Genomic DNA, 27,305 nt, shown 5'->3' on the forward strand with positions numbered 1-27,305 from the left:
TATGATGCCAAATGATTCGATGCATAAGTTGTGTAGAAGGAATGGATGTGAGTTTTTAGATGTGTGGGATAAGTTTGAGGGAAGATTGGATTTGTATATTTGAGGGGTGCTTAAGGGTCAAAGCTGTATAACTAAGAGGAGACCTCCACATAGCCTTTAAAGGAATGTGGAAAACCGACCAGGGCTTCTGACTTAATGTCCAATCCTCACCTTCTCGTGGTACACCTGGATACTGAACGAACAAGGTTGGGCTGGCAATTTGAGATTAAGCTGACCAAATTGTATTCTTATTGGCTTAAACCAAAATACAACATGACAGAATTTCATGCCGGCTGGGTATCGCCCGATTAAACAATGCCTCCGTTGTTTTCACCAGAAAACCAGAGCAAACAGCGAAAAGTCAGCTACTGGAACGAATCTTAAAATATACCCCAACTCAACATCATCGGAGTTCAAAATCGGCACTATCAACATAAGAAGCCTGAATGGCAAAGAAATGGAGCTAGCTGAGGAATTAGAGAAGTACCAGATCGACATAATAGGGGTTGACTGAAACAAAAAAGATAAACTGGTGAGATCTTTCTGAGAAATAAATATAAAATGTTATATTCAGGCAATGACAATCAAGGAAAAGAAGGAGTAGCCATAGAATTCAACACTAAATACGTGGCTAATCTTTTTGATTGGCAGGCACTTTCAAGTAGAGTGATGTGTGCAAATATCAGAATGGGGAATTGGACAATAAGACTTGTTTGTGCCTATGGTCTCACAGAAGATTCTACTAAGGTAGAAGTGGAGGAATTTTTTGAGGCTTTAGAGAAAGCAACTGACACAATAAAAAGGAAAAGTTGGTCCTAGTTGGGGATCTAAATAGCAGAGTAGGAAATGATTGTCAGACATATAAAAATATTTTGGGAAAATTTAGAGAAAAGAGCAAAGCTAAAAATAATGGCAAATGTCTGTTGGGTTTCTATTAAAATGTGCACAAATTCACATGGAGAGAAGAGGCAAGGAATAAGAAAAGTCTCCTTGACTATGTTATTGTTTATAGTGATGTTTTCTCCCTGGTGCAGGACACCAGGGAGAAAATCAAATCCTCTGTACACTCACAGAGGATTTGAAATTGGAAGTGATCATTATTTAGTCTTGAGCAGGTTAAAATTGAATTTCATACTGAAAAGAAGAAAGCATATGAAAAGTTCCTGGCAAATAAGTCAGCTTGTGCTCTTAGAGAATACAGAAACAAAGAGAATACAGAAACTTTGTTCTTACCAAAGTCTTCCCAAGACTTTGGCAATTGGAGTAGAGCTCTCACAGTACCCATATATAAAAAGGAAAATAAAACTGAATGTGAGAATTACAGAGGTATTTCTCTACTGAATGTTCCTGGTAAGATTTATGCCAGTATACTTGAGAAATGGTTGAGAAGGATTGTGGAAGAGAAGCTTGGTGAGGAACAAGCTGGATTCAGGCCAAATAGAGACTGTCAGGATCAGATCTTCACTTTACGACAAATAGTTGAAAAGTCATGGGAATATAACAGAGATCTGTATTTAAGTTTTATAGATCTGGAAAAAGCATATGACAAGGTGCCAAGAGAGAAGCTATTCAAAACGCTGCAGTTGTATGGTGTCAATGGGGCATTATATTGAGCAATACGTAGTCTTTATTTGAGTTGTGAGATAGCAGTTAGAATCGAATGAAGTACAGGAAGATTGTTTAATGTTAAATCTGGTATCAGACAAGGATGTGCATTATCCCCTCTGTTATTCATTAACTATATGGATCACATTATGAAGAAAAGTGGTATTAAACCTGATATCAAAATTGGAGATATTAATATCAGCTCTCTGCTTTATGTGGATGATGTTATACTTCTAAATAAATCCACTGCAAGTCTGCAAGATTCCCTGACTAAATTGAGTAACTGTTGTAATAGATATGGTATGAAGGTCAGCAATAACAATGCAAAGATAATGAAAATATCAACTGCATTGTGAATGGAGAACCTATAGAACAAGTGACACATTTCAGCTACTTGGGCACAATTTTTAGTGAATATGGTAAATTATATATGGAAATAGACAACAGAATCAACAAAGCTTGTATGGTAGGAAATCAGCTAAATAAATTTATATGGAATAAGAGAGAAATTAGCTGTATACTAGACATTGTTCAAACCAATTTTAATTTATGGATCTGAGAGCTGGGTCAGAAAGAAAACACTTGACTAAAGACTAGAGATATGAGAGTCCTATGAAAGATTATGGTCATGAACAGATGGCATCAGTGGCAATGTCATATTAAAAACGAGGATATTAGGAAAGAACTTGACATTGTGAGCATTCAGGAATGTATTAGCAGAGCTATTCTCAGATGGTATGGTAACTTAAACAGAATGGGCAAGGAAAGATTAGCAAAACAAGTTCTCTGCCACGTTGGCAGGAAAAAGACACAGAGGAGGACCAAGATATAGGTGGATGATTGATACAGTAGAAAGTGCCTTGGAAGATAGAAATATAAGTTTGATAATATTCAGTCTTGACAGGTAACAGACTGATTTGGAGAAAAATTGCAGACATGATCCTTTATCCATGTGTAAGCAAACAAGTTTGTGCATGAAGTATCTTCACAATTGGGCTAATTGTATACAAAAGCTCAGTTGCCTTAGTATCCCATAATGCAAAGTACATCCCCCTTTCTAGATGTATAATAGTATGCATTGTAGAAGGACCAATATCTCTTTAGCCTCGATATATAAGTAGCCCAGTTCTGAAGATACTTCACGTGCAAACTTTGTATGCTTGCACTTTGATAAAGGATTAAACCAGTGGTTCCCAAAATTTTTCAGTTCACTGCACCCTTAGTGTATCAGGATTTTTCCATGCCACCCAAAGTCAGAACGTAGGTCTACCTAACAATTGCAGTGTGCAGTTGGTGCTTTTAGGTTGATTAAGTTGAAAAAAAAAAAAAGAAGTGAAATACGTATTTCAAATTCACCATCAGTTTATAAAAAGTATTAAATAAGTGCATATTTTGAACAATCAAATCATTGAATAAATAAATTGCCTGGCCTGGTTGGCCGAGTGGTGGATATGGAGATTTGTAGAGTTGTCCTCCCTCAATGAGTGTTTGGATTCCTTGGAGGTGTCACATAATAATAATAAATCATAATTATGGGATGGGTGAGCCTGTTGTTCGCTGCATATCTTCTCAAATCTTGGAATCAAACTAGACACAGCCACCCTCGGTGTCTCAGGGCACTGTAGCACACAGTTTGGGAACCACTTGGATTAAACCAAGAATATAATTTCTTATCATTTTTAATCTAAAGTATAACCGAGTGAAAATCCTTTTAACATCTCTGATCCAAAATTTTTATAATGTGAAAGACCTTTTTAATACTTGTGTATAGGAAATGAAATATATGACTTCTGCATTACTTTAACCTTGGTATCTCTTCTGGGCCTGGCTCCAGCTGAAGAGACATCAATACAGATTGAAACTGGTCTGGGTAGTAGTCCTTCCCATAATGCATAGTATTATACCCTCCGAAAAGCGAGTGTGCTTTTCATTACTGGATACTAGCCTCTCTGTACCAGTAGCCTTCCTAGTCCTGATGATACTTCATGTGCAAACTTTGTTTGCTTACACTTGGGTTTTAACTAAGAATATAATTTCTTGACATCTTTAATTTATATCATAATTTGTGCTTCTTATAATAAAATTATAAGAAGAAATATTATCTGAAATAACAATATTTATACTCCTGTATATTTACCTAACACCTTGATTTAAAAACAAGTCTCTTTAAAGAGATCAACAAATCATTATAACTTCATTACAGAGAGATTTAACAGCATCATCTGAATCTCTTTCTCTCTCTCTCACTCACACACACAGATATACAGAGAAAAAGAGATCGAAGCATCTAAGGTAAGAACTTGTGGCATTAGTCTTAGCAAGTTGCTAAAAGGCTTGGTTTCTTATGAGCAGGAGCGAAGTATGATTTTTGTTTTACAAATGTATGCTGCAGTTTAGGCAAAATGAAATGCAGGGGAGTTAGACCTCAGCTAGCCAAGATATGAACTCTTATATTGGACCTTGTAGCACATGCATCAGAAAATCAAGGCATGGAAAGTGGTTTTAGGGGATCCCTTGGGAAGTGCTTCTGAATGGACACTGATCAGAAGTATTTGAGTTCATCTATTGGGTGGGAGGGGTTGGATTTGAATTGGCTGAAGTAACTAAAGCTGTGTGGCTAGTGTTTTATTATTGTAATTATTATACCCTCCATGAGTCGGCAGACTCATCGTGGGAGATTTATTCAACTGACAACATATTTATCATATCAAATCTTAAAATGATTAACAACACATTCTGGTAATGTGTTCCATTCACTGACAGTTCTCCATGTAAAAAATCTATGCCTTACATCTGTCTTCATCACACTCTTACATAACTTCCAGGGATGACCTGATTTTTCCCCTCTTGCCTTCTACTCTTTTTATAATCTCATCTGGATTAATCTGATAAAATCCTCTCACTAACTTAAATGTCTGCATCATATCACCTCTTTTCCTCCTATCCACAAAACTCTGCAATCCACATTTTTTTCAACCTCTCTCCATAGCCAGCAGTCCAAAGTCATGATATTGTCTTAGTCACTCGCCTCTAGATCCTCTCCAATGTCTCAACATCACACTGAAAACCAGGTGACCAGATTTGAGCACAATAGCCCAAGTGTGGTCTGACCAGTGGCATAACCACTTCGTATCCCTTCATGTTAGAGTACTTCTTATCATGTCAGCACTATGATGTGCTGTTTCCAACACTAGCAATATGCTTTCTGAACTTCAGTTTACTATCAACCATCACTCCCAAATCTCTAATCTCATCCACTTCCTGTAGATATAGCACACAGCCTTATCTTTCTGCACTCCAAAATGCAAACACCTTGCATTTATTGATATGAAAACTACAACCCCACTCCTTTGTCCAAGTAAAAAGTCTATTCAAATCTTCGTGAAGGGAATTAACATCAGCAGTGATACTTATAATTCTTCGCAACTTTGCATCATCAGCAAACAAATGAAGATCCCCATTCAGTCCACATGATATATCATTTACAAATAAGTCAAACAGCAGGGGTCCAAGAACAGAACCCTGGGGCAGGCCATTGGTTACCCTCCTTTTTTGAGACAATGCTCCATCATACACAACCTGCTGGTATTGTTCAGAGAGCCAATCTCCGATCGATCTAACCAGTATGCTATCTATTCCAATCTTCTGCAGCTTGTACATCAACTTATCATGTGGTAATCTATCAAACGCTTTTGCGGATTCTAAGAATATCACTGTATATGATTCTTCCTTATCTAACACACTTGTTACTTTATCATAAAATGCAAGTAAGTTGTCTGGACGCACACTATGTGTGATGGTAGATGGTTGCCTATCCTCTCACTATCTATCTAACTAATGCTGGGGGTCCACAAGGTTCTGTTCTCTTGCCAACCCTCTTCCTTCTGTATATGGATGACCTACTTCAATTGACCTCCAACCCATACACAGTTTTGCAGATGACAGCATATTGCATTCCTTGCTTTCATTTCACAAACCTTACTCTATGCAACTCACTTCAACCTACAGAACATCAACGACCACTGCCCTCAGACCTCGAAGCCATCCTTCAATGGGGCTCAGATAACCTCATCAACTTCAATGCTAGTAAAACCCAGTTCTGGTTATTTCTCACAAAAAAGAACCATTTCCCCCACAATATTATTTTTGATAATACTCAAATTTTCAGACAAGATAGGATTTCTTTTCTTGGAATTACCCTGACATTAGGCCTCTCCTGGCATAAACATACCACAACCATTCCATCCTCAGCTTCCAAAAAACTAGGATTTCTCTTTCGCTCAAAATGTTACTTCACCTCTAAATAGCTGTTAACCTTGTACAAGTCACAAATCCGCCTAGCTATTGAATACTGCTCTCACATTTGGAGTAGGGCTCCTAAAAGCTCCCTCAAAATGCTTGACTCGGTACAGAGGAGAGCAGTTAGGTTGATAAATGACTCCTCTCTTACCAGTTCACTCTCCTCACTTTCACATAGACATTTGGTCTCTGCAAGTTGTGTATTCTACAAATATTTCCATGGCAAATGATCATCTGAAATAGCATCAATAATTCCCCCCACTCAGTACTAAGCCCATTGGAACACGTACAGCTGCCACCCAACATCCTTTCACAGTACACCTTGAAACCCACAGAACAAGTTTCTTTTTCTCCTCCTTCATTCCTGCTACTGCTGTGCTGTGAACAGTCCCCCCCCCCCATGTATTTTCCAAGGAATACAATTTACAGACTTTCAAATCAAATATAAACAAGTTTCTTCTTTCCCAGCCACTACCCATATATAGTACTAATGTACTATAGGTTGATCAACCAACTTCTCGTGTATGGGCTCAACATAAATTTCTAAAAGGGACTCCCCCCCCCCACTTTACAAATCCATGATAACCATCATAAAGAATGCTATGTCCATCAGCCCAATCACTCCAACACCTTGACCACAACTGAAGTTATATAGACTGGTCTATAAGTGGAGACTTCTCTCAGAACCATGTTTGTGGAGTGGTAATAGTTTGCCTTCTTTCCACTCCTTAGGAACCCTACCCACTGCAAGACTTTCATTAAATAACCAGGTCAAGGGCATGGCTAACTGTGCTGCACATTCCTTCAGAATACAATTTACAGTATCTGACAGCCTTATCAACATCTAACCCAACCAACACCAGATACATCTCTGATTCCTTCACTTTCAATTTCCTAATATTTTCGTCCCTTCCATATTTACACCAGTATGATATACGCTGATAAAGTGCTTATTCAATAATTCCACTATATCCTTTGCAGCTGTTATTCTGCTGCCTTGACTATTTACCATTATCAACCTGCCATAATTATTCTTTCTCTGGCTTGCCATATAGCAGAAAAATTCCCTTGAGTTAACCTGTTCATCCATTTCACTCCTACTTTATTTACTCATTTAACCCTTGGTATGCAGTTATATATTGCTTTTGTTAGATACTGCCTTGTGATTTTTCACGTATTATTAACATCTTTTCAACACAGCTCATCTACTCAACATATTGATGCTAACTGACTATTGAGCTTCTCATAATCACCTATTATTAAAGTAAGTTTCATGGTTTACACATGTAACATAAAAAAAGTAACATAGAATTTATTCAAAAACTCCAGTATATTTCATCCGTTGTTACGTGGACATTATCAGGGAGATGGACCGTTAACTACATTCAAGAGATGAATCAAAATACCAGATCATAAGTCATGAGTATATTAGCTAGTGTCTCGGTCACAGCTGAAGTATATGATATAATAGTGTAATATCATATACTTAGTCACAGCTGAAGTATATGATATTACACTATTAGAGTTTCAAAAGAACAATTCTAAGTTGTGCAGATTAAAAAACATAAATAAATAAAAAAATCATCATCATCATCAAATTCCTGACATGTACCCTCAAGGGGTGTACAGGATATGATAGTACTACATGAAAAGTCATGTAGTACTATCACTTGACACTTGACCAAAGACTAGAGACTGCAGATATGAGAGTCCTGAGAAAGATTAGAGGCGTGAACAGATGGCAATATCATATTAAATAAAAAATGTGATTACTAATTAAAAAACAACAACAACAACTACTTATGAACAATTAATAGTGTCACTTCCCAAAACTTGGATATTGGCATACAGTCTGATTGGTTCAGGTTTGGATGATTTCTTAGCATTTCACGTTTCAAGGAAAAGACCATTGAATTTTTCTGGAGTTAAGAAGTTTTGTCTGGTTTCAAAGAACTCTGTGTTTAGTGTCAACAGTGTGAGAAGCAAGACCAGACTTATAAGATTCCAAAAATGTAATATAGTCTTAATGTTCTTCCATTCTCACGGCAGAACAGACAGTCTGTCCAAAATAGGAAAGGTGACATCAGCAAGCTCACTCTAACAAGTTCATATTTGATTGCCTTTTCACTTGAAACATGTGAAACACTAAGAAATCATTCAAATCTGAATCAATCAGACTTGATATCAATATCCAAGTTTTGGAACCTGATTGCCATTAATTGTTCATAAGCTTTTTTATTTCTTTTATTTTTTATTTCTTTTTTTAATCTATGCAACTTACAGTTGTCCCTTTGAACTCTAATAGTATAACATCATAAACTCCAGCTGTGACTGAGACTCAAGCTAATATACATGATTTATGACTAATTATTTCAATTCATTTTGAATGTAGTTAATGGTCCATCTTCCTGATGATGTCCACATAACGTTGGATGAAATATATTGAAGTTTTTTTTTTAAATATAAGTCTATATAATTTTTGTTATATGTGTAAGCTGTGAAACTTTAATATGTCTGGTGCACATGTTCCATTAAAGCTATTAGCTAGTGTATTATGTCTTAACTACATGCATCATTCTGGACAGTTTGCCTGTATTGTGAGGTGAAAACTGATTTCCTGGAAGAAAAATCTTGCCATCCTCATGAGACTAGCTAACTCACTTTCTGTTGAAAAGGCTTTAGGAATGATCTTCACATCCTAGGTGGTATTGGAACCCATTTGAATCAAAAGAGCAGGAACAGTAATCAGATATGAATGGTGGAGTAAACTCATGGTTATCCGATTTAGTACCATTGTAGTGTCAGAAGACACAAGGCTGAAGGATATTCTATAGAAAAGGAAACATTGACAATATATTTAGATGCAAAGCATGTTAAAAAAAAAATATTTAGCACAAATGGATCATTTGTGTTAAATAGACTAACAGCATATATCTCACTATTTGGAGGTTAAAGATGTTAAGAGGCTTATTGGAATTAGAAGGAGACAAAGACAGTAACTGAAAGCAACAGTGTGGCAGGGAAATTTTTTGTTAGGGAAGCTTCTATGTTTAGATTCTTCATACTAGTTCTTTGCATGGAACGTAGTTTAGGGTTGGTAGACGGTAGTTGTTAAAGTTCTGTGAAAAATAAAGATTGAATTTTGATACACGTGTGTTGTTGCATCATTTTACATTTGTGTTAAGGTCACAATGTTGAAGAGAATGTGGAAGTATTTTTTAAATGGGATTTTGTTGTTTTTGAGTGTGTGTGTGTTTTAAATATAAGTTTGGAAGAAAGTTGTTGATTGGAAAATAGTCATGAAAACTTAACAAATGAGATTGTTAACATCCAGGAAACTCATTAAGTTATACACCAGAAAATGATGTTGACAAGTTATTTTTTCCACTCCTCAGATTTCTTCCTGTATGTGATATTAACATGCCACAAGTTAACCTCTCGCGTGAGATCACCATAAAAATAAATAGTATACAAAAGTGTACTACATGGTATTAATATACTATAATCACTAAAATTGGGTAGTGCAGTTTATGGGAAAATGTCAGCCTTTTTGATGAGATCTTGTATGTACTGTTAACTTTGTTAATTTTTATTTCTGTCGTATAATTTTTTTTTCTCCATTATTTCCTAGGATCCCTTAGCTGGAATTATTCCTCGTACTCTTAGTCAAATGTTTGACAGTCTCAATAAGCTAACAGTGGAATTTGTAATTAGAGTTTCATTTCTTGAATTATACAATGAAGAAATTTTTGACCTCCTTTCCCCTTCAGATGATACCATTAAACTGAGATTATTTGAAGATACAACTCGTAAGGTATGTTTTTTTCTCTTCTTTAAATTTAAATATTTGTTTCTTTTTTAGCTGTATATCTTGTAAGATGGCATCTTTTTAATTGAAACTCACTTTTCTCCCATAACTTCAGTTTGTGATTCAACTTTCAGTGTCTTCTTTAAATTTCTCCTCTTCATCTGTTGATTATCAATAGATTATCATTCAGACATAGTAGGATATTTACCCTGCAAACCTAAGATTCTGATTTAAAACAGGAAGAATCATCTGCTAAATGACACAGAACAAGAACAGTACACCATTATTAATGTTATCTCATGTTTTCCAGACTATTTTTATCAAGCACAGAATGAAGCTGAGAAGTTTCAAATTTCTGTGACAGGTGTTTTTAGTTATGTAAAGAGCTTGTTTAATTTTTTGTTTGTTAATTTAGATTTATGTACTTAGTGGGATGTATATAATGTACTTGATATCATGCAAAAGGAAATACAAACTCTCACTCAAATATAAAATGATATTGTAAAGAAACTTATCAGTGAATATATAATGAGTTTCAGGAATGTGAAATTAGCAGATGTACAATAATGTACTTCAGAATGCAAGTAAATGAAAAATAACGAATTTCTCTTTTGAAAAAATGCAAAATATCAAAATAAAATCGAATATTGCATGACAGCCTATTGGTTTTACTAAGGTGAAGCCTAAAACAGGTGAAATTCTGCTAATTAACCATTAGATGTTATATTTGGGCAATAGCAATTACAGAAACAAAAGAATAGCTATAGCATCCAAGACTAAACATGAACACAAACCTTTTGAATGGTGTACAGTTTCATGTAGAGTGAAATGGGCAAATTTCAAAATTATGAATTGGGCAATAAAACTTACTTGTGTATGTGGGCCACAGAAAATTTTATTGAGGAAGTAGAGGAGTTCTTTGAGTAATTAGAGAGGGCAGTTGACATAAAGAAAAGAGATAGTTCTTGTTTAGAGATATAAACAGCAGAGTATGAAACATACCAGATGTCTTTGTGGGCAGGCTTAGGTATTGGACATTGTCTTATATTTCACTGTATTGTAATGCCAAAATAATAAATCATTAAATAAAATAAAATTTATGATTTAATCTAAAAATCTGTGTAAAAGTAATTTTTATGTGTAGCATTTAGAGAACAAAGAACTAAGCACAGCTACTCTGAGACTTTTGGTCTGTTTGCCATTTTTTATTTATTTATTTATTTTTTATTTCATATCCAAACACAAGTAGTACAGTAGTAAGTAAGTGGTACAACATGATTTACAACAAATTAGGATACATTACAATGAGATCAGCTTAGATTTGGTAGGTGAATTATACATCATCATCCTCATCAAATTCCTGCCATGTACCCTCAAGGGGTGTACAGGATATGATAGTACTACATGAAAAATTTACATCATTACTAACTTCCTATCTACAATTTTCCTCCAGATCAGTCTGTTACTTGTCAAAACTCGAATATTATCAGATCTTATGTTTCTGTCGTCTAAGGCACTTTGTACCGTATCAATCCATCTATATATTGTTCTTCCTCTCAGTTGTTTTCCTGCCAACCTGGCAGAGAATACTTGTTTTGCCAATGTTTCCTCGCCCATTATGTTTAAATGACCATACCACCTGAGATTAGCTCTGCTAACGCATTCCTGGATGCCAAAAATGTCAAGTTCTTTCCTAATATCCTCGTTTTTAATATGATATTGCCATTGATGCCATCTGATCATGCCTCTAATCTTTCTCAGTTTTCTCGTATCTGTGGTCTCTAGTCTTTGGTCAAGTGTTTTATTTCTGACACAGCTCTCAGATCCATAAGTTAAAACTGGTTTGAACACTGTCTTGTATACAGCTAATTCTCTCTTATTCCATATGAATTTAATTCAGTTGACTTCCTACTATACCAGCTTTATTGATTCTGTTGTCTATTTCCATATTTAATTTACCATCTTCATTAAAAATCATGCCTAAGTAGCTGAAATGTTTTACTTGTTCTATAGGTTCTCCGTTCACAATGCAGTTGACATTTTCAACGATTCTGCCTATTTTCATTTTCTTTGTCTTTTTATTGCTGACCTTCATACCATATCTATTACAACAGTTATTCAATTTAGTCAGAGAATCTTCCAGACTTGTAGTGGATTTATTTAGAAGTATAACATCATCCGCATAAAGCAAAGAGCTGACATTAACATCTCCAATTTTGATATCATGTTTAATACCACTTTCCTGCTGACTTACAACTCAAATACAGACTAAGTATTGCTTGATATAAAGCCCCATTGACACCATATAACTGTAGGGTATTGAATAGCTTCTCTCTTGGCACCTTATCATATGCCTTTTTCAGATCTACAAAACTGAAATAGACATCTTTATAGACATCTATGATTTCTCCTCTATTTGTCGTAAAGTAAAGATCTGATCCTGACAGCCTCTATTTGGCCTGAATCCAGCTTGTTCTTCACCAAACTTTTCTTCTACAATTCTTCTCAACTGTTTCTCAAATATACTTGCATATATTTTACCAGGAACATTCAGTAGGGAAATACCTCTGTAATTCTCAAATTCAGCTTTATTTCCCTTTTTATATATAGGTACTATGAGAGCTCTACTCAAATCTTCAGGAATTCGCCTCTCTGTCCAGGCCTTCTGAACTATGCAAGACTTTTATACCACCATACTTCAGCATTTCTGGTCGAATATCATCTACTCCTGCTGCCTTTCCACATTTTAAGCCTTTGATGGCTTTTTCTACTTCAAGTATGAATATGTATTCCTGACTGCATGCCTGATCGGTGTTTTTTACCACTGTGCTGTCATCACTGCTTGTTTCATTTAGCAGTTTTTCAAAGTAATTACTCCATACTTGAAGGATATTTTTTTTCTCCCGTTTTCATGTCACCTTTATCATCTCTAACTCTTTTTACAGCACTCTTTCCTCCATTCCTAAGCTCCTTCAACAACCTCCAGAATATTTTGCCACCTTCTTGATATTTATTTTCTATGTTCTTGCCAAAGTCCTCCCATGACTTTTGTTTAACTAGTTTTACACACTGTTTAGCTTTCTTACATCTGTCTCTGTATTCTCTAAGAGCACAAGCTGAGTTATTTGCCAGGAACTTTTGATGTGCTTTCTTCTTTTCTTTCACTTCCCCTTTAACTTCCTGTGTCCACCATGGAGTTCTGATTTTTCTATCCTTACAGACATCCTCACCACATGCCTCTCTGGCTGAATCAGTCAGTGTTTTCTTCAGGACTTGCCACTTAATCTCCAAGGCTTGGTTCCTATTCTGAAACTATTTCATTATTTCTTGAATAATGTTTGTATATTTCAGTCTACAGTTCACATCTGAGAGCTGCTCAACTTTTATTTGCTTTAAAACTTTCTTACATGTTTTTTTTTTCAATATGAAATTGAAGTTTATCATGCTCAAGGCTAAATGGTGATCACTTCCAATTTCAAATCCTCTGTACCATCTGGTGTCCTGCACAAGGGAGAAAACATCGCTATCAACAATAACATAGTCAATGAGACTTCTTATTTCTTGCCTCTTCTCTCCATGTGAATTTGTGCACATTTTTATGTTGGAACATGGTGTTAGTAATAATCAGTCCATGTCCTGAGCAGAAATCCAACAAATATTTGCCATTATTATTAGCTTTGCTCTTTTTTTGAAATCGAGGTGCTTGGTGAAACATCTGGATATATTAGAGAGCAGAAGGAGGGTTGATGGTGGAATAATAATATACAAGTGGCAGTGACAGCTAAGAGGAAGGCAAAGCAGAAGTGGGATGAGTCAAGAGTGGAAGAGGACAGAGACATGTACAGAGAGAGAAATTTTAGAACCCAAGAGAGTTGTGGCACATGCGAAGGTTATGGCATATCAAGATCTGTATGATCAATTAGAAACAAAGGAAGAGAAAAATTTACCACCTAGCGAAATGTAGAAACAAAGCAGCAAAGGACATCTTACATGTGAGGTAGATCAAAGACGCTGAAGGAAGAGTATTATGGAGGAATGTGGACATTAGAAATAGATGAAGAATATACTTGGAGGGAGTTTTAAATGAGGAAAATACAAGGACTCACAGAGAAGATGGGTAGCCTTCTGAGGGGATGGTGCAGAACATCAGTAGAGTGGAAGTGACGGAGGCCATGAAGAGGATGAGGAATGGAAAATCGGTGGGCCCCGACAGGATTCCAGTGGAGGCATGGAAGGCACTGGGGAAAGAGGGAATTGACCTGCTGTGGGACCTGTTCATGAAAGTTTGCCAACAGGAAAATATACCCGAGGAATGGAGGGAGAGTACTCTTGTCCCCCATCTACAAATGTAAAGGGGATGCACAAGACTGTAAAAATTACAGAGGAATAAAGTTGATGTCCCACACAATGAAAATCGTAGAAAGGGTTCTTGATGGAAGATTGAGGAAGGAGATTGCAAAGGAACAATTTGGTTTCATGCCCGGTAGATCAACAAAAGATGCTATCTTTCGGTTACGGCAGATGATGGAAACGTTTCGAGAGAAACAACGGGAGCTACATCTGGCATTTATTGATCTGGAGAAAGCATACAATAGAGTGCCAAGGCAAGAAGTCTGGAGGTGTCTGAGGGAGAAATATGTCAGGTTGGTGCAGGAGATGTACAGAAATGTGAAGACAAGTGTTCTGACCTGTCTGGGACAGACAGAAAGTTTTCAAGTAACAGTTGGCTTGTATCAAGGGTCAGCATTAAGTCCGTTTCTGTTTAACATTGTGATGAGGTGGTGATGGAGGAGGTGAGAGAAGATGCTCTTTGGACAATGTTGTATGCAGATGACATCTTGCTGAGTGCAGATTCAAGAGAAGAAGCAGGAAGTAAACTGGAAAGATGGAGAAAAGTACTGGAAGAGAGAGGTATGAGACTGAGCAGAAGTAAGACAGAGTATATGTGTTGCACAGTGGGTGGTGGCCAGGAGACAGATCTGGAGCTGGAAGGAAATGTCATCAGGAAGGTGAGGGACTTTAGATACTTTGGTTCAACAGTGGAAGAAGCTGGAGGAGCTGAGAAGGAAATGGGATGCAGGATACAAGCGGGTTGGAAGAACTGGAGGGAGATGGCTGGAGTGTTATGTGATAAGAGGGTGCCGATCAATCCGAGAGGCAAAATCTATAGGACAGTAGTGAGGCAAGCTATGACGTATGATATAGAAACTGTGGCCCTGAGGAAACATAACAAAAAATAGCATGATATGGAAGTAGCAGAGATGAGAATGCTTAGGTGGATGTGCGGTGTGACCAGAAAGGATCGTCTGAGAAATGACTATGTGAGGGGAACAGTGAAAGTTGTGAACTTAGGAGCGAAGATATAGGAGGCAAGGTTGAGATGGTTTGGTCATGTGATGAGGAGGGAGGACGAATATGTGGGAAGAAGGGTTATGCCGATGGATGTGCAAGGAAGGAGGAAGCATGGGCGGCCAAAGAAGAAATGGAGGGAGCTGGTAGAAGAGGACTTGAGGATGAAGAACTTGGATGTGGTGACAGCCAAAGACAATAGGATGTGGAGGAGACTCATCATCAACAGTGACGCCACTGAAGTGGGAGAAGCTGCAGAAGAAGAAGATTTGCTTTGCTCTTTTCTCCAAATTTTTTCAATATATTTTTGTATGTCTGACAATCATTTCCCACTCTGCTATTTAGATCCCCAACAAGGATTATCTTTTCCTTTTTAATTGTGTCAGATTCTTTCTCTAAATCCTCAAAAAATTCCTCCACTTCTACCTTAGTAGAACCTTCTGTGGGACCATAGACACAAATAAGTGTCATTGTCCAGTTTCCCATTCTGATATTTGCCCACATCACTCTACTTGAGACTGCCTGCCATTCAAGAAGATTAGCCTCGCATTTAGTGTTGAATACAATGGCTACTCCTTCTTTTCCTTGATTGTCATTGCCTGAATATAACATTTTGTATTTATTGCTCAGAAAAATCTCACCAGCTTTTCTTTTTTTTTTTTGTTTCAGTCACCCCTATTATGTCAATCTGGTAGTACTTATCTAATTCCTGAACTAGCTCCATTTCTTTGCCATTCAGGCTTCTTACGTTGATAGTACCGATCTTCAACTCTGGTGATGTTGAGTTGGGGTGTTTTTTCAGATTTGTTCCAGTAGCTGACTTTTCGCTGTTCACCCTGGTTCCCTGGTGAAAACAATCGGGGCCTTGTTGAACCGGGCAACGCCCCGGCCAGCATGAAATTTTGTCACGTTGTACCATCATTTTGTAATTTGGTTTAAGCCAATAAGAATTACAATTTGGTCGGATAAATCCCAAATTGCCAGCCCATCCTCGTTCATTAAGTATCCAGGTAGATACCCAACAGGGTGCACCACGAGAAGGTGAGGATTGGACATTAAGTCAGAAGCCCTGGTCGGTTCTCCACATTCCTTTAAAGGCCGTGTGGGGCTTTCCTCTCAGTTATGCAGCTTTGACCCTTAAACTGAAAATAAAGTTAAAATGAATGAGTTAAAATAAAAAAACTAGACATCACAAATTTATTTAATACAGTTCAGACTTCAAGAATAGTAAAGAAATAATTATGATTAAGGTTAGTTAGGTTGATTAAGGACTTCAGCATTTCCTTTACATAAACATTCTTGTTTATACATGGACCTATGTAGCAACTTGTTTTCCAAATGGATTCTGAGGCTAATGTTGACAAATCCCATGTTGTGCCAGACCAGATTTGTGAGGTTTGATAAGCCTAAATGTGGTCCTGATGTTCAGAGATACATTTATTGACAGATCTTCCTGTTTGTCCATAGTAAAACAAGTTGCTTAAACGTGGTACATTGTGGAGGCCAATTAGTAGGTTATGAGTTTGGTTGATAGATAGCAATTAGAATATTTTTTTATTTGTGCCACCCATTCAGATGGGTGGCACAAATTAGTGGCCTTTAATATATGGTATAGGAGCTGGATTTCTTCTTGTCATGGTTTATGCATAGGAATCATTATTTTCCAAGTTATTCTTCGATTATAACTATTTAATGAGGCTTTTTTTGTTTGAGAGTTTTCAGTTGTTGTTTTAGAGATTATTCGGAAGAACAAATCTTGTGTACTCTGGCACAACCACATTTCAACTATAGCTTCCACAGCCCCCAAAAAACTTGTAATTTTTTGCACAAAAGACTACACCTTTGCATAGAGTTAGCAGCTATTTGAGTTGGAGCACCAAAATCCTCTACTTCCTCTACTCTCCTTCAAAATCGTGAAAACAAGAGCCACTGCTAACCAACACCCTTTTACAGTCCATCTTAAAATTCACCGAACCAACTTCACTGCCTCCTGTTTCATTCGATCTACTTCTCCCTCACTCTGCCTTTCACAAAGATTACAATCCTCAGATGTTCAAGCAAAATGTGAACAGATTTATCCTTTCTAACGTGCTATAGTTCTGGTGGCCTTTAGTGTGGAACTGATATAAAAAAGATAATAGAAATTTTTGATGCCATATTTTTATGATGGATGGTGAGCTGATGTATTGTGGATATAGCAACCTGTAAAACTTGGTTTTCAGTATGCAGAAGTGTGGATCCATCTTATTTATGCTGGATGTGTACTTCTAGAAAGGAAATACCTTTTGATGATTCATTTTCTAGTGTGAACTTAATACGAGGATGTAGGGATGTTGATTTTTTGTAAATATGAGTGGAGTTCTGGTTCTGTGGACTCCAAACTGCAAAGTTGTCATCAGTGCACTACAGCCATATTGTCAATTTTCAGTCAAGAGAAAAGATTCTTCCAGATGCTCAAGCCCATTACAATTCCTTCCATTTATTTGTATATTTTATCTTTCCACATGAAGTAACCAGATGTAACCGTAAATTTGAATAAGTCTGCTATGTCTGATGGAAATTTTTGAGCTATAAATTCTGTTATCTCTTCCTGAGAGATAGTTGTGAAGAGAGAGACAATGTCAAAGCTTACCAAATATTTGTATCAGCCAATTTTATGTCTTTTATTGTTGCAAGAAATTCTGTGGAACTTTTTTTGAAGAAGCTGAGTAGCCAATGAGAGGACGAAAAAGGTTTGACAGTAATCTTGAGATTTTATATGTAGGATTGCATACAGAATGACCAATAAGTCTGAGTGGACATTTAATTTTATATAATTTCATATATTCTAGATCAGGACTGTCCAACCTTAAATAATTCGAGGGCTACATTAAAAATATTTATCCGAGGGCCTCATCACAATGCAAATTTACTAATTTGATGAGTAACAGCAACACACACACAACCTCGATAGCTTAACAAACGAATTACACTAATCATGCTCTCAAGTTCCGTGTGAGTGCATGTTGGAACAAAACAGTGTAAGAGCTCTTCTTTGACATATCTAATATTTGAAAAACACATGGGTATATAGTGATGCAAAACTCCAAATAAAATTACCAACTTCAAGATTATTGATAGAATTAAAATATCTAATATGCATTTGATTCAAATTATTTTAGATAATAATTAAATATGAAAAAAGGAAACTATACATAACTTATATACAATAAACATGGTCAGATGTTCCTCCAGTATCTTGCACAATCAAGATACTGGAGGATGTTTGCCATTTGTCCCATAGACAAGATACTTTGTTCTATTGTGAGTCATCTAGACCAGCGCTTCCCATACTGTGGGCCACGGCCCCCTTGGGGACCAAAAGTTTTGTTGAGGGGGGGGGGGCTGTGAAATAATGAAAACATATTTAAAATCTTTTAAGACTAAGTAGTTTTTTATCTTAAAAGAAACGTATTTAATTTTTATTATATATCATTTCTTGTTTGTTATGTTTTATATTTTAATGGAAAAAAACGCACATTGATGCGGGTTCACAAATTTTGCTTCCTGCATATTTTGGCCCTTAATGAATGTTAGTAAATATATGCTTATTCATATAAGTTTCATCTCAAAGCAAAAATCTAAGAATTGCAGTTTCAAATATTTCACCTGATATTGACTTTTTGTGTAGCAGTATTGAAACACATCCGTCACATTAAATTGTTATTAAATTTCTTTTATGTTTTTAATTCTTTCTTGATTACTAATCGTTTTATGTTTCATGTGCTTGTACTGCAAATGTACAATAACTATATTTATCATATATAAAAATGAGATAATGTGCCATGTCAAATGTGTATGTAATATGCTAAAAATATAATATTTGCATTTGATTTTTGCAGTATTCGCTGCATGTTTTGTATTGAATGTCTATATTACAATTTTTTTTCAAGGGGGGCGTGAAATATTTTAATTTTTCCAAATGGGGCCCTGACATCCAGAAGTTTGGGAAACACTGATTTAGACAACCAAAACCCTAAACTATACTTCACATTAGAAAAATAATCAAATAACTGTCTGTCCTTTCTTGATATGCTAGTCACATGTCCTTTGGATGAGTCCATATATTTTTTTTTCTGTTTATAGGAAGTTTACATAAGTAGTGCATTTCTTGTCTCTAAACTCAATTACCTTTGCCACACTTCTTTGGTCCCTTGCTTCCTCCTTGAACACACAAGACTAAAAACACCACTATTCCTTTCCTTTATATCCAAGGGTACATCTGAAAAGATAGCTAAAGTACTAAAGGCAAATAACCTTCACATCATGTTCAAATCATGCTTCAAATTAGCAATCCGATCTACTCTCCAAACTCCATCCTGGAGTGTATAAAGTTCTTTGTGACTGAAATTATTATTATTATGTGACACCTCCTGGGAGTTCAAAGACTCATCGAGGGAGAGTGTGCCAACAGCATTGAATGATTGAACCCCTTCCAACTGCTAACCATGCTCAAACTTGCTTAACTTTTTCCGTGAGCCATTAGTAGCAGAGGCTCTACCAATCGATCAATGTGGCCTGCTACGAAAAGGCAGAAAGATCTGTTAACATCTACATGTGAGAATACAAGAAATAAATTTGCTACCATCATTATGGCAAGTCAGGAGCAAACCAAGTTGTGGACTTCCTCAAGTACTTACTATTATTATTAGTTTTGCATTTTCTTCAAATTTTCCTAAAACTTTTCTGTATGTCTGTTATTTATCTCAAACCTTTCATGGTATTACAATAGTAAAACAAATCATAAGATGCTATTAGATGACTCGTATTTTGCTGGATTTCAAACTATCTTCAAATTGCAATTACTTGTTAACATCTATAACAAGTATAAAAACAATTCATTTTGTCATTTTAATGGACAGGATCAGATGGAGGAAAACCAGTATACTTTATAGAAGTCATAAGTCAGAAACTATTTTTAGAGTTGGCAAGGCTCTTAAACACTTTTCTAACCTCATGTATGACTGCATTAATCTCCAAAAATTTGGGAGATAGTCACCTTAAGCTCAACTTAAACTCAGCAACTGTAAGAAACTTCTGTTTATATAATGTTATTGTGTGCCTAATTAGTACTTTAGTTCTTTTGTCCATTAAAATGACAAAATGAATTGTTTTTTATACTTGTTATTATAACAAGTAATTGCAATTTGAAGATGGTTTGAAATCCAGCAAAATATGAGTCATCTAATAATGTCTTATGATTTGTTTTACTATTGTAATTCCATGAAAGGTTTGAGATAAATAACAGACATACAGAAAAGTGTTAGGAAAATTTGAAGAAAATGCAAAACTAATAATTATGGTACGTACTTTAGGACATGGACTTAGTCATTATACACACCATGTTTCAGCATAAAGATATGAAGAAATTCAGTAGATATACAAGAAATAAGTCTTATTATGTTGACAGCAATATCCTCTTGTTGATTCATAATGAAACACAATTGTTGTGATCAGAAAATTATCATATCCCCAGTAAAACAGTTCATTAATTATGAGTAGATTCATATGCTATGAACTGTTTCTTCAGGAATAGGGATTATAAGAAACACTAAAAAGGATGCTAAATAACAGCAAAACTACATCATTTGGAAGCAAAAGCGGGAATGGTAAAGAACTAGGTAAACATATAGACACGTTGCCTATTATATCGCAGTTTATAGAACTGCGATATTACAGGCTGTCTTATTTTTGTTGTATGTTGGTGATGCTAACCTAACTTTACAGTGTAACTACTACATGCAATGTTCATCATCAAATTCCTACCATGTACCCTCAAGGGGTGTACAGGATATGATAGTACTACATGAAAAAAATTACATCATTATTAACTTCCTATCTACAATTTTCCTCCAAATCAGTCTGTTACTTGTCAAGACTCCAACATTATCAGATTTTATATTTCTATCATCTAAGGAACTTTGTACCATATCAATCCACCTGTATCTTGGTCTTACTCTGGGTCATTTTTCCTGCCAACCTGGCAGAGAACACTTGTTTTGCTAATCTTTCCTCACTCATTCTGTTTAAGTGACCATACCACCTGAGATTAGCTCTGCTAATGCATTCTTGGATGCTGAAAATGTCAAATTCTTTCCTAATATCCTTGTTTTTAATATGATATTGCCATTGATGCCATCTGTTCACACCTCTAATCTTTCTCAGGCCTCTCATATCTGCGGTCTCTAGTCTTTGGTCAAGTGTTTTACTTATAACCCAGCTCTCAAATCCATAAGTTAAAACTGGTTTGAACACTGTCTTGTATACAGCTAATTTAGTTTCTGACTAATTTCTCTCTTATTCCATATGAATTTATTCAATTGACTTCCCACCATACCAGCTTTGCTGATTCTGTTGTCTGTTTCTATATTGAATTTACCATCTTAACTAAAAATCGTGCCTAAGTAGCTGAAATGTTTTACTTGTTCCACAGGTTCTCCATTCACAATACAGTTGACATTTTCAATGATTTTGCCTATTTTCATTGTCTTTGTCTTTTTATTGCTGACCTTCATACCATATCTATTACAACAGTTATTCAATTTAATCAGAGAATCTTGCAAACTTGTAGCGGATTTATTTAGAAGTATAACATCATCCGCATAAAGCAAAGAGCTGATCTTAACATCTCCAATTTTGATATCATGTTTAATACCACTTTCCTTCATAATGTGATCCATATAGATAATGAATAACAGACAGGATAATGTACATCCTTGTCTCACACCAGATTTAACATTAAACCATCTTCCTGTACTTCCTTCAATTCTAACTGCTGACTTACAACTCAAATAAAGACTAAGTATTGCTTGATATAATGCCCCATTGACACCATATAACTGTAGCGTATTGAATAGCTTCTCTCTTGGCACCTTGTCATATGCCTTTTCCAATCGACAAAACTTAAATACAGATCTTTGTTATATTCCCATGCTTTCTCGATTATTTGTCACAAAGTGAAGATCTGATTCTGACAGCCTCTATTTGGCCTGAATCCAGATTTTCTTCTACAATTCTTCTCAATCGTTTCTCAAGTATACTTGCATAGATCTTGCCAGGAACACTTAGTAGGGAAATACCGCTGTAATTCTCACATTCAGTTTTATTTCACTTTTTATATATGGGTACTATGAGAGCTCTACTCCAATCATCGGGAATTTGTCCCTCTGTCCAGGCCTTCTGAACTATGCAAGACTTTTATACCACCATACTTCAGCATTTCTGGTCGAATATCATCTACTCCTGCTGCCTTTCCACATTTTAAGCCTTTGATGGCTTTTTCTACTTCAAGTATGGATATGTATTCCTGACTGCATGCCTGGTCAGTGTTTTTTATCACTGTGCTGTCATCACTGCTTGTTTCATTTAGCAGTTTTTCAAAGTAATTACTCCATACTTCGAGGATATCGTTTTCTCCCATTTTCATGTCACCTTTATCATCTCTAACTCCTTTTACAGCACTCTTTCCTCCATTCCTAAGCTTCTTCAACAATCTCCAGAATATTTTGCCACCTTCTTGATATTTATTTTCTATATTCTTGCCAAAGTCCTCCCATGACTTTTGTTTAGCTAGTTTTACACAGTGTTTAGCATTCTTGCATTTGTCTCCGTATTCTCTAAGAGTATAAGCTGACATATTTGCCACGAATTTTTGATATGCTTTCTTCTTTTCCTTCACTGCCTCTTTAACTTCCTATGTCCACCATGGAGTTCTAATTTTTCTATCCTTGCAGACAACTTCACCACAGGGCTTTCTTCAAGGCTTGCCACTGAATCTCCAAGGTTTGATTCCTGTTCTCAAACTCTTTCATTTTTTCTTCAATAATCTTTATGTATTTTAGTCTACAGTTCACGTCTGAGAGCTGCTCAACTTTTATTCGCTTTAAAACTTTCTTTCATGTTATGCTTTTCAATATGAAATTCAATTTTATCCTGCTCAAAACTAAATAGTGATCACTTCCAATTTCAAATCCTCTGTACACTCTGGTGTCCTGCACCAGGGAGAAAACATCACTATCAACAATAACATAGTCAATGAGACTTTTCTTATTCTTTGCCTCTTCTCTCCATGTGAATTTGTGCACAGTTTTATGTTGGAATATGGTGTTAGTAATAACCAGTCCATATCCTGAGCTGAAATCCAACAGATATTTGCCATTATTATTAGCTTTGCTCTTTTCTCCAAATTTTTCCAATATATTTTTATATGTCTGACAATCATTTCCCACTCTGCTATTTAGATCCCCAACAAGGATCAACTTTTCCTTTTTCATTGTGTTAGATGCTTTCTCTAAAATCCTCAAAAAATTCCTCCACTTCTACCTTAGTAGAACCTTCTGTGTAACCATAGGCACAAATAAGTCTCATTGTCCAGTTCCCCATTCTCATATTTGCCCACATTACTCTACTTGAGGCTGATTGCCATTCAAGAAGATTAGCCTCGTATTTTGTGTTGAATACTATGGCTACTCGTTCTTTTCCTTGATTGTCATTGCCTGAATATAACATTTTCTATTTATTGCTCAGAAAGGTCTCACCAGTTTTTGTCTTTTTTGTTTCAGTCACCCCTATTATGTCAATCTGGTACTTATCTAATTCCTCAGCTAGTTCTATTTCTTTGCTATTCACTGTTCGCCCTGGTTCCCTGGCAAAAACAACGGGGGGGGGGGCCCTTGTTTAACTGGGCCACGCCCCAGCCGGCATGAAATTTTGTCATGTTGTACCATCATTTTTTATTTTGGTTTAACCAATAAGAATACAATTTGGTTGATCCCAAATTGCTAAATCCCAAATTGCCAGCCCATCCACGAGAAGGTAAGGATTGGACATTAGGTCAGAAGCCCTGGTCGGTTCTCCTTTAAAGGCTATGTGGAGGTCTCCTCTCAGTTATACAGCTTTGACCCTTAAGCACACCCCTCGTAAAATGCTAAACATGCAATGTTTAGCATTTTAATTTACTGCAAAATAACAATGTTCCTCACTTAGGTAAAAAGCCAAGCCTACTTTATGGGTTCTTTCCTACACGTGCCTTTGATATATTCACCTATGCAGTTTACTGGGGCAACTTTTTTACTCTTTAACAAATGTCACAGGCACACTATATTTTTATAACTCTTCCTGAAGGCTACTCTTCAGAAAGGTCTATTCTGTATGCTACAATTTTATGTTAGATAGAGTGAGCGTACCTATGGGATATTGATTTGTTTTGACTATTTGGGTATTAGTTTTGTATTCATCTTTTTATTAATAGTGACATAGTGATTGAGAGAAATAGTTTAGACAGTACTTAACTTTATTGAAAATTAGCAAACATATTTTGTACTGAAACTAAGAGCATATCAGTATGAAACAGACAATCCAAACTGCAATAGAATATAGTAGATGATTGTTATAGCGAACTCCTGGGGACCAGAGATGGTTTTATAGCACCAGGTTTGCCATAATGAATTTAGGTTAAAAATACTAAAGTATCTAAAGTAGAAATGAGAAAAGAGTTTGATTACTTTTACAGTAATGAAATTCTTCTTTCCTCATTTCTAGACTTGTTTCTGTAGGCTCCAGAACATTTCCCCTCATTCCTGATTGTGTGTGTGTGTATACTTACTGGGAACTTTTGAAATTTTTTTACAGGGGTTACTGACCCTTTAGCTTATTCTGTCGAACTTAGTTTAGATTTTTCTATTCTTGCAAACAACTTCATGATATACTTTCTCTGTTGAATCACTGTTTTCTTTAGGTGTCACTCACTTCTAAGGTCTAATTTTTGTTTTTCATACTTTTCCATTTTTATTCAATAACACATGTACAGGGTGTTTCAACAGTGGGTATACAACTTTGAATGACAATAGAAGGTAAATGGTGATAAATGAACAATTTTTATTACCCTACAAATGTAGCATAACGCTTGACGTTTCAGCACAGACATAAAGTTCAATATGACTGCCTCCAGTAATTCTGCAGATGTCCCATCTGTAATCAATTTCCTGCCACATGCGGCTTCTTACATATTCTTCTTTCGCAAAGCCCCACAAGAAAAATCTAACGGTGTAAGGTTGGGGGAATGCGGTAGCCATGCTACAGGCACACCAGTCCATCTTCATGGAAAACGGGTGTCGAGGTATGGCCTTTCATCTGTCTGGTAATGAAGAGGTGTTCCATCTTGCTGGAAATGTGTGTCCATCATGATCATCTTCGTCTAATTGTGGTATTAGGTACCCTTGTTACTGGTGGTGTGTATCCAGATACACACTACCAGTAACAGTAGACTGCAAAAAAAAAAAAAAAGGTCCATATACTTGCTTATGACAGAAAAAAGTTAGCCTTTGGGGTGCAGCAAACATGTTCTACAATGTCGTGTGGTTTTTTGCTTCTCCAAATTTTGCAGTTGTGTTTACTTGTGCACTTATGAGAAAAGTGCACTGAAAAAGATGGTGTCCCAAAAGTACTTATTTTGTTCTGGTGTATCTTATCATCTTTCTTCAAATGTTCGAGGGTAAATTTTAGGGTGTTAAATGTAGACGCTGTCGTAAAACATGCCACACAGTCACATGTGGAATTCCAATTTGATGAGAAGCCTGTCTAGTTGACTTTCCAGAGCTTCTCTGGAAACTTTCTCAAACTTCCACAACAGCATCACACATGGCCTTCACTTTGACCTTATATGATGCATGGATCAGCCTGTTTCCACAAAATTCATGTGCCACGTGTAGATCATGCACCTACTAGGAGGTTCTTTCAGCTGTAATGCTTGCAGAAATTCCTCTGCACTTGTGTTGCAGACTTTGTCTTAAACCAAAACACACAACATGCTCACTCTGCACCATTGAAAGTCACCATTTTCAAATGGTGTGACATATTATGTCATCTAGTGTTGTCATTTGGTAATAAAGTTACGTGACCAAAAACTGATGTTTCACTACATTATGATGCTCAGTCAGCTTTTGTATGTCTTCCGAGTTATTCTCTGTTCTCCTGCAAAGTTGTGTATAAGAGAACCTTTTGAAATGTCGTGTATATTTGAATCTACCATCCACCTCCGAAAGCTAGACGTTTTAAAACTTCATCATTGGCTTTGCGCGCCTATTTAGCTTAGGTGTGCTGTCATGTGGCTTCTGCAACCCACACTACAAAATTCACTTCAATTTGACCGGATGATTGCATTTTTATTAATGTATGAAAGTTAAGAGTGCATAGTGCATCACCACTCATCTTAATTGGTCCAATGCAGTTAATTGTAGGATAACTTTGAATACTTTAATTTATCAATTAATATAATTTTAAATATGGAAAGCATAAAGGTCAAATGAACAACAGCTATGTTTCACGTGCTATATGAGAAGGAAAAAGGGTTTTATGCTTTGTAGTGAGATTAGATTGTCATTGGCAAATAGAGTGAGATATGGATAATTTGAATTTTGATATGATTTTTAAATACAACCATATAATATGCACAGAAATCAGAAAAGTAATCACTAGGGAAATTATTTTTCCAGATGGAACCACTGAAATAACTTGTTTTACTTACTTATTTATACACAAGTTCCAACCTCGTTCAACTATAATTATACATAATCCCTCACTAATACATATAACTTTTGGTGAGGTTGCACTGACCAATGCCAAAAACTCCTTTCTCTTGTTCTTGATACTTTGGCATTAGTATATACAAACTGAAGCATCCCTGGAAGTCCCCTACCACCTTTATTTCCTGAATCGACTACCCTATTCAATATTTTTGCTTGAGAGAGACTGAATTTTACACTTGGTCATTCTCACGCTCATTTGCTTCGTTGTCCCTTCACACACACAGTCCTCTACATCTGCCCTAATTTCTTTGGTTTTCCTGACTTTGTGCTTCCACACTCTTAGTGCACAAAGCTCTCTCTAGACACTTAACTCCAAATCCATTTAAGTGTAGGCCATCAGCATTGTACAAATCTTTACATCCATGAAACTCAGGCCGTAGGTCCATGAACTCTACATCATACCTTTTGCACAACCTGATTCATTAGCTGTCATTGCCATCCTTCTCAGTTTGCTTCTATCATAGTATGGCAGCAGACTCACAAACTTCATCTTCTCACTCTTTTTTTTTTTTTTTTTTTCACTTCTTCCAATAAACTTTTCACATCCTCCCTCACACAATAATTTTCACCTCTTAGGTCAT

At 36.2% G+C, this 27,305-nt stretch overlaps 1 protein-coding gene across 3 annotated transcripts in view; it reads left to right on the plus strand.

Annotated features, from left to right (window-relative positions):
• The window catches only part of LOC150108792 (kinesin-like protein KIF11-B), a 706,328-nt gene that overhangs the window by 67,593 nt on the left and 611,430 nt on the right, over positions 1-27,305 (plus strand). For all 3 annotated transcript variants that reach the window (XM_090403242.1, XM_090403252.1, XM_090403263.1), the window contains exon 5: positions 9,575-9,757. In XM_090403242.1, coding sequence (XP_090259368.1) covers positions 9,575-9,757 — 183 coding nt within the window. The remainder of the gene's footprint in view (positions 1-9,574; positions 9,758-27,305) is intronic.

This window comes from Typopeltis vanoorti, chromosome 2, assembly GCF_054136105.1.
Source record: "Typopeltis vanoorti isolate ZY-2024b chromosome 2, IOZ_Tvanoo_1.0, whole genome shotgun sequence".
Lineage (NCBI taxonomy): Eukaryota > Metazoa > Arthropoda > Arachnida > Uropygi > Thelyphonidae > Typopeltis > Typopeltis vanoorti.